Source organism: Patiria miniata, unplaced genomic scaffold, assembly GCF_015706575.1.
Source record: "Patiria miniata isolate m_02_andy unplaced genomic scaffold, ASM1570657v1 HiC_scaffold_27, whole genome shotgun sequence".
NCBI classification, from domain to species: Eukaryota; Metazoa; Echinodermata; class Asteroidea; order Valvatida; family Asterinidae; genus Patiria; species Patiria miniata.
Window position 1 is genome coordinate 6,939,691 of NW_024037066.1, and position 8,958 is coordinate 6,948,648.

Here is an 8,958-nt window from a genome sequence, read left to right on the forward strand (position 1 = left end):
TTTCAATACAGTAGTTTGGCATATTCACCACAAAGACTGGCACTTGGCACTTTCTTTCCATACATGTATTCAAAGTGTATAAAAGCCTATAGAACAGTTGCCTTCACCGGACATCTTTGAGGTGAGTTTTGTTATGTTACTTCATTTAAGGGAATATACAACATTTGCAAACATCGAAAAATAAAACTACCTAGTTTTTATGAAATACCTTACTAGGATGTTGGTAAATGACAGTCTAAAGCATCCTGTAAAATTATGGCACCTGGTGTGAAGTCATTTTCAAGAAAATGGTATTTTCGTAAAAATTTCCAACGGTGGTCGGCCGACCACCGTTGGAAAAACCTAACTATTTTTCAACTACTGCTCCAAATTAACCATTTTTCATTCAGTCCAAATTTTGTTTGCTATTGGTTACATGTTCATGAACGGGTGCAGGCCGGCTAGACTGGTTCCATTACCTTACAAGTTTCCGGCATCTGTAAATTGATCCATTTTATATTTAGTGGAGTCGGGGAACCAGACTACTTGAACATTTTTGTTTTTCTTGGTTTTTCCAGCATTTTCGAACACAAACCTTCCAACATGTCAGTGTAACAATATTTGATCTATTATACTAACCCCTCAAATAGTTCATTTCTGAAAATTACAACAAAAGCCAATCTTGTATATTCCCTTTAACAGTGCATGCCTAAGAGGTCTACTCATGCGTATCCCTGTTGAACAAAAACACACACCTCAAACATGGCTGCAGCACAACCACTCTATTGATCAAACTGATAAGTCTTCAGCCAGCCTTTTCCTAGTCAGACTGAGCTTCGTCAAATTTCATTTTGGCAAGTTGCATTGTAAGTTAATAATTTTTGAATAGAAAGGTGGCTGACCTTATACCGAATATTCAAATATTCGATCATCACTCAAATACTCAAATAGCTTTTGAATTTGAATTTTGAAATTTGAATTTCCTCTTTTTTTGGGATTTCCCAGTTGCATGCCTGGTTTAACTGCATAATTTTCCTTTTGTTTGCCGTCCAAGTGGGGAAGGGTTTAACACACCCCCACCCACCCCCGGCCTGTCATCTGCCACTGGATCATGTTCTTTTGGATTTGAGCAAGGAAAGTAGAGTACTTGTACATGCATTCTAATGTCTTCATGGAAATGTGATACCTTGTGCCGTCTTGGATTTAATAATGCAGAGGTGACAAACTATCTGCTTTGCAAAACAAAATAATATTCATATGCAAACACACAAAAGCTTACAGCAGCATAAATGACTTCTCAATATTCAGAGAAATTGCATTGTTTGAATAATTCACACAAAAACACCTTACAGTTTCATAGACATATGAAGACTTTTAGAGTGCAGATCTCTGTCAAGGCTGTAACAGAATCTAACCATTTTAAAAAAGCATGTGAATGGAGAGACGTAAACGTTTAATACTTGTGTTAAAAAAAACCCAGTTAAATAATGCTGCTTTGTTCAGAAACAATGCTGTTTTCACAATTGTTTGAATACGAATTTGTTGCCTTCTTTCCTGGTGTGCATGATAAATGTATCAAACTATAATAATTCATGTCCATCGTCAAAATGGCAAGAACTGTTGCACAGTGGCAAAACTTGTAGACATCAAAACCAAGTCTGTAAAAGAAATCAGAAAATGTGTAAATTTAGTACTCTTAAGAAAGAGATATAATAATGAAAGTTCTCTTTTTTATGTTGTTTACTCAATAGTTTCCCGACTTAATTATTTAATTGGAGCATGCATACGACTAAAAAAGAAAAAAGGTTTTCCAAAAGACACTATAAACTCCTGTGTTAGCTTCTTACACAATAACTTCAATTATTATTTTTAAATAAATGAGCTTCAAGAGGAAAAAGGTCATGACTTAACGTTAATAATCAATTGTTCATTTCAATTTTCCAATGAGCAGCAGCAATCATTCTGTGCTCTTTTTCAATCAAATTTGCAAAAGATGAAAGTAGGGCCCGAGACTCACCACTTCACAGACTGCCAGAGGCCTGTTGGCATCGGCCACCATTTCAACCGATGTCTTCTCCTTGATCTCCGGCACCACCGATTTCTCCTTGAGAGTCACGCGGTAAGACGCGGCCTTGCTCACCCCAACCTCCTCTGTGGTGTCTCTGGGTCTCCTGACCTGCTTGGCAGACCTGGTGTCGAAGGGGGAGCAAGTGGGCGCCTCTATGGTGATGTAGTGGGTTTCGGTGGCAGAAGTGGGATTCTCCATGGAGTACATGGAAGCCGACTTCCGGATTTTCTGTCGATCCTGCTGCTGCCGATGCTGCTGCTTGCAGGGCCGTGACGTCGACCTCAGAGTTTGATTGGTAGGGGTTGGAGATGTGCTCACTCCTCTCCCCATCATTTGGACTTGCATGTTTGCATTTGAAGATGATGTCGATGATGATGTGGATGAAGTTGTTGGGGGTTTCTCAGGATGTGAAGTCTGGTGCAGTTGGGTGCCGGTGCTGATTTCAGTGTGCGAGGTGCATGTCGGCCAGCGAGGCAGTTCGAAATTGAAGTCTTTAGGAGACTGCAACAAAAACGGATATTTTCACTGAATAAGTAAATGTTACACAGCTGCTAAGCTGAAAATATTGCCTATGGAATTAGGTCCTAAGCAAAAGTGGACCGTGAACCAGTCACATCGATTTTCTTAATATGACAGTGGGCTGGTAACTATTGTTTATATAACCAAGGTTAACATGAAATGCATTTACACAATTATTTTCTTGAAATAGTGACATAACCCTGCTAAATCCAACAATGTCCGACAGCTTAGGTGATTTCTGTTGGATATTTATTTGCAAAGAGGAGTAACCAAAGGACCTGGTGTTGAAGCTGTTGGATTCTGTTTGATTCAGGAGGGCACCAAAAAAAATCCAACTCGAAGACGGGGAGGGTCAAGGCTAATTACAGAGTGGTATGTAAACAAATTGAAATCACCCAGCTTATATAATGAGTTGGACAAATCAACAGACAGACAGATTGACCGGCAGAAAGACGGACAGACAGGCCAACAAACATCCCACCTTGGCTGCCAAACTGAGGCAGTGAGCGGCGTGCATGAGTTGTGAGTAGAAGTCCCGATGAGGGGCAGGGTTACGAGAAATTCCAGTCGAATAGCCGGCCGGGGTTCTGGCAAAACAATCAAAACAAAACGGCTACATAATATTGACACTGCACGATGGTACAACAGCTGAAATTGTATTCAACGAGACAGTACTCGTATTAGGAAGTTAGACTTCAAAATTAATTGATTTGGTAAACTAAAAAAGTAAATGATGCAATGCTAGTTTGCGCTATGGGTATCGAAGAAAACAAAACAACATTTTACTTAAACTACATTTGTATTTAAATTGAGAGAAGAAAACACTTTAATTAAGAAACACAGCAACGAATACTGCACGGCAATCGGGAAGAAAGTACTATAATAGACCGCTTTTTTTATTGATGTCTAAATACGGTGGACATCTGCTTTTCTGAATTTCTGCTACATGAAAAGCAGAATTTATCTTTTAATAAAATCTGCTTTCTGCTTTAGTGTTTTTTTTTCTACCTGGGAAAAGCAGATTTTACTTTTCCTGCTTTGCTGGCGGACGAAAAGTGGACATCTTTTTGTCCGCCTAAGTAAAATCTGCTTACCCCCCCCCCCCCCCCCCCCATGTATAGCTGAAAAGATAAAGTAGAAACAGTTGTCAAAACAAAGCAACGGCCACTGTTCGGTCACCTGAGCAAAATGTGAGAGAAAAGCAGATGTCCACATTTCGTCCGCCAGCATAGAAAGAAATGTAAAATCTGCTTTTCTGGTAGCACAAAAGCGAAAACCAGAAAGGTAGATTTGATTAAAACGTGAAATTCTGCTTTTCTTGTAGCAGAAACGCAGAAAACTGGAGCCTTTGAAAAACGTCCAATCTGCTTTTCTGTTATTCTGACAGCAGAAAAGCAGTTGTCTACTTTTTGTCCTCCATAGTCTAAACTTTCAGTTTGCGCGGTTCCTTCTCAGAACCACACAACTCATCATCATTCTCGGGACACGAATTGAAGGAAATAGTTGTTACGTCACGTTAGTCTGAGTGCCAATTTTTAGCGGGGACATTTCAATAGAAAAAGGTTAAAGTGACAAGCGTGCCAACTTTGAGGGTAAGCGCGAAAAAGGAAGATGGTAAAAATAGACAAGTGTTCACGGAAAGTGCTCACAACAAGAGAGTGGAGAATAAAACCAAGAAATTAGTGCAGAAGACATCGCCATGCTTAGTTCAGATTTCACGGACGCACGTCAAAATGTCTTGAACGTTTTCTCTCATATAACAAGTAGTTTAATACAGAAAATGCTTGGGATTTAGCAGTGCTCGTAGGGAAAGTGTTTCCCCCCCCCCCCCTAAAGTCACCCGATTAGGAAATCGCTTGGAAATCTTGGAAGTTTATAATTATTTAAGTCAATCGTTCTCGTTGTGTCGCGCTCATTTTCATCAGATTTCCCGTCGGACTTAATTGTTCTTTTTTTGTGATTAGAAAAGGAATGACTACAACATCAAGACAGGGGTTTAGCAGCAGAGGAAACAAGCGTTTAGCTTCAATCGTTAATTGCGTTAAATCATAATTATTAGTTTTTAATCGAGATTTCATGAATTAGGATTAATCGTGAGTTACAGTAATGACCGGTTCGTTTTTCATGAAATATCCAAATCACTTGTTATAAAGCACACAATTTTTTCGTTATGGCTAGTATTACTGTTATGGTTATGGTTTTGAAAACGAATTCAAGAACGAGGTTGGCAATTACCATCCGTCATCGTGACGTCATCTATCGACTTATTCGACTATTGTGATTTCAAGTCCATGAATCGGATATCTCAATGAGCGAAAATAGTTTGTGTATAGGTGTCCACTGGTGAGCGATTTGTGGGAGAAAATCTTCAGCGGTGCGTCAGTGTAGTGGGAAAGATACAAATCAAGTGTGTGCCAAAACCCCGCCTCCTGTGCCACGTGATGCAGACGCACGGCCCTTATTGGCCCACCAGCTGTGCGTGCTTTGGCCAATCACCGGCCAGTGCTTTCGCCATTTAGGAGAATCAAAAATGGCGGTCAAGCAGGAGGCGCATGAATATTACCCGTCGGTCCACTGACGGAAGGGTCTGAGGCCTCGTATGCATGAAACTGAACAAAGCATGACGCAAGAAAAAAAAGGAAAATATTAGATAATTATGAAAAACCAAAACAGCAATGATATCCATCACATTAACTTAAAACAAAGAGCTGTATGCAATTTTAACCCGTTTAACCGTACGGTCGAATACATTTTTTTTTAGGGGGAGGGATTAATGAAGCATTATGGTCTACATGCATCGTTTTCTCTCGAAATGATTATTCAAAAGTTAAGAACAGAACAGTCTGCGGCCAAATCTTGGCTCTTTTGGGCGCAATTGAATTTCAAAATGACTCGACTTCATTTTCCACAAGTAGGCCTACGCTGTTAGACGTGTTAGTATTAGACGCGCTGGTTTATTTATAAACATTTGCATTAACGATCGATTGACAAAAGCAGAACTGCAGATCTTAAGTCCAGTTTAGAAGTCGAAGGTGGCAAGGCAAATGAGCGCATTGAAGTTGATATTGATTTTTGAATTTCATGGAGGCGTTCATCTTTATGATTCAGTTGTGCATGCTTGGTGACAGTTTTTAAACATAACTAGGATTATACAGGGTGAGTGAAAAAACCGAAACCCGAATGTCGGGACCATTGTTTTAGTGAAGTTCTGCATGTAGCACTTTCAAAATCTAGGATATGAAAGCCCAATTCATAAGCTTTCTTTTAGTACAAGAATCATTCAAATCACTCATATCATTTTCAAGTTACGAAATTTTAAACACAACCAACGTTTTAAAGTTCTGTCCAAGGATCACAAAAAGGTAAGTGTTCTTTCAGCACAACGAAAACAAATCACATAGGGATGTGTGTGGATTGTTTTCGTTTTGATGAAAGAACGCACACATGGATTTTGAAAGTGCTACATGCAGACCTTCACTAAGACAATATAGTCCCGACATTTGGGTTTCGTTGGTTTTTTTACCCACCCTGTATAATTTAAATATAATTTTGACGTCATTATATAAATTTGACATTGGAATTGGAAGAGAATGGTACACTCGACAATAGTATGTTGGGTTTAGAAGAATGAAGGAATGCGGTCCAATTGGGCACCGGTCACGCCACGTTAATATGACTTCTCTCAATATAGGGAAGATTTTTTTACCACTAGCTTCAATTTTCTATTATTACATTTATGAGCTTTCCAATGAGACATCGCACGAAAAAAAATCGGCCTGCGACAAAATAATCAATTAATTAATTTCAACTTTTGAATTAAGAGCGGGATGCTCCTGACTATAGTGTGCGCAATTTCTGAACCGGAGCGCGCCATTTAAAACCACTTTAAGGCCTGCAAAAACTAACGAGCACATTTCTTTGTTTCATGACATTATATTCCTTTAAATTTTGTTCGGAAACAAAATCGAAATTTTGAAAAAGTACGTATATACCAACTTTAAGGAAAAGACCCTCTTGTTCGAGTCATGGCCAAAAAAGCGTTCGCGCAATTGGATTATGCCCGCCAGGCTGATTTCTGCTTTGAAAAACCATAAAATATATCGTATAAATGCACTATGAATGGGGAAAATGCTATCCGTGCAAAATTGAGCCTATTGACTTTTTGGACTGAAGTATATAATTTAGCATAGCATTATTCTTAGATGGAACAAAAGCAAAGCCATTAGCTTGAAGAGCATTAAGATCCTTCTTACCCAAGAGATCTGTCCAGTGAGTACCCGCTCGGGAGCAGCTCGTTGGAGGGATTCAGACCGGGAGGTGTCAGGGAGGACCTGGTCTTGGTGAGTTGTCGTAGAGGCTGCTGACTTGGAAAGAACGGCAAGTGCGGCTTGGGAGGAGTAGCAGGGCGGGTGGGTGCGGGGAGGCTCCCGGGCGGTTTGGAGGTGTAGACGGTCAGCGTCTGATCGTTCATGGCCACGTTCCACTGCCCCTGGGGCTGAGCTCCTTGTGTTTGCCTGCCGTTGGTTCCAGTCCGCTGTTGGGAGCCGTACCCGAGACCTGTCTCGGTCTGAGGGTGTGTCCACTCCATGCTGCTGGGGTACTGCAAGGCTCGGGCTTTCCGGTGATGCGTCGGTTCGGACAGCAGATTGTACCGGGGAGAGTTCACCGAGATATCACTGTAGGAAAGGATGGGCTGAGTGGTGGAGCTGGGCTTCTCTGAGACCCGTGGCCTACGCAGCGTTTGTCCAGCCATGACTTGTCCGATCCGTGGTTCTTGAGAGTTGCTTCTCGTGTTGGAGGTACATGTACCCACCTCAACTCCGGCTTCTGCTGTAGCATCACCGGCGTAGTAGATCGTCCGGGACCGGCCTCCTAATGCGGACTGTGTGAGCTTCTGCAAAGGCCCTCCGCAGGTGTGAAACCGCCGGTACTGCTCGCTGTACTTCTTGTAGTTGCCGAAGTGTTTAAACTCGTACTCCACATTATTAGCTGTGTGTTGGTGGGTGTGGCCATACTTATTGCGGTAGTTTAAGAATCGCCGAGAGGAGGCACTGGCACCGTCCGATTTGGAGCCGGTCCGGCCGGCTTTTGGCGGTTGTTTCCCGGCAGCCGTTCGCCGGTATTGCACGCTAGTATCCGGCACCCAACCGCATAGGTCGTCCTTGAACTTGGTCAGGTTCTGGGACAGGCTCTGTGGGTCAGCTGCCGCTTGTTCGGCTTCGTCTGCGTCTTCGAATTCAAACAACGTCCTCTGCATTCGATGGTCCAGTTTAAGGGAGGAGCACACCGCCCCATTTTCCTCCTCCTCTTTAGGCGTGTCGCTGTCTGTCTCATCTGCGTCTTCGTTGGCGGGGGAAGCTTCATCTTCAGTCCCTCCACCATTTTCATCTGAGCAGGACGGCGAGGCTACCTCCTCTTGCACCGCATCCATCATGATTTCAGGTCTGTTATGTACACGGCACTTTAGACCACACGCTCTCCGTATCTTACTGAACCATCATGAGCATGATAGTTTATTCATTTTGCTGATCCATTACCGTTCACAAATCTGAACTTAAACAGCAGGAAAAACATTTTATTGCCAGTCGGCGAGACTCGACACCTGCTCTGCAGTGTTCAGTAACACAGTGCATATGTAGCTCACCGATCACGTGAAGGATCATTAACGAATGACAATAAACGCCGAGTTCTCCTGATGAATTAACAATAGACCCATAATCATAAAGTGTTCAGAACATCCTCCTTAAAATGTCAACTAATTAGCGTCCAGATTCTGAGTAATAATTCGACTTGAATACATACCAGTAGAATGCACGACGAGTGTCATAACATGTGAACTATCGCACCCCTGTTGTTCCTCTGAAACCTCCGATAACCATCCAGTCAACAATAATGGGTCCCAACGCAATTCAATCGTCTCGTCAAAATATAACTGCTGCTTATTTGGCCCCAGGAAGCGTTCAAGCGTGGCTTGTATTTTGTGTCGACCCACAACAACGCTGGTAACTTTATCAGCCGATTATGGGCTTATATGCTTGCAATAACAGTGCACACGGAAACGACAAAAAAAAAATGTCCGTGGAAAATGTATCATGCTGCATTTCACTGTTGTTTCATTCACTCTGTGTATACGTGCTTTAACACTCCACTCGAAATAAGCGTGTGGCGCTAAAAATGCAAGGCCTTGGATCGGTCCTGTCCTGTGTATCGGTGTGGCATGCCAATGGAAGGGTTCAAAAGTTGCCCCGTACCCCATGGCAACGGGAACGCCAGAAAAATCGATTCGCCCGGTCCCATTCTTTGTTACTATATAACCTGGGGGAGGTATATACGGTATCAATGCAATAATATTGAATACCTTCCAACTTTCTATTGTCCTCCGCAGAATACAG

General features: G+C 42.1%; 1 protein-coding gene across 1 annotated transcript; it reads right to left on the minus strand.

Annotated features, from left to right (window-relative positions):
- Positions 1-955: 955 nt before the first annotated feature.
- LOC119734477 lies at positions 956-8,828 on the minus strand. Its single transcript, XM_038208003.1, has 4 exons — positions 6,820-8,828; positions 3,048-3,153; positions 1,997-2,548; positions 956-1,637 (listed from the first exon to the last, which is right to left on the minus strand). Exons 1-4 carry the CDS (start codon positions 7,998-8,000, stop codon positions 1,626-1,628), a joined length of 1,851 nt encoding a protein of 616 aa, XP_038063931.1. The 5' UTR covers positions 8,001-8,828; the 3' UTR covers positions 956-1,625.
- Positions 8,829-8,958: the final 130 nt, after the last annotated feature.

What these genes read in the sequence shown, in the direction of transcription:
- LOC119734477 (XM_038208003.1), bottom strand. Translation starts at nt 8,000, where the DNA reads ATGATGGATGCGGTGCAAGAGGAGGTAGCCTCGCCGTCCTGCTCAGAT. An exon ending in TCACTGGACAGATCTCTTGG is followed by an intron (nt 3,154 to 6,819) that starts GTAAGAAGGATC and finishes TTGTTTTGCCAG; the next exon opens with AACCCCGGCCGGCTATTCGA. An exon ending in GCCTCAGTTTGGCAGCCAAG is followed by an intron (nt 2,549 to 3,047) that starts GTGGGATGTTTG and finishes TTTTTGTTGCAG; the next exon opens with TCTCCTAAAGACTTCAATTT.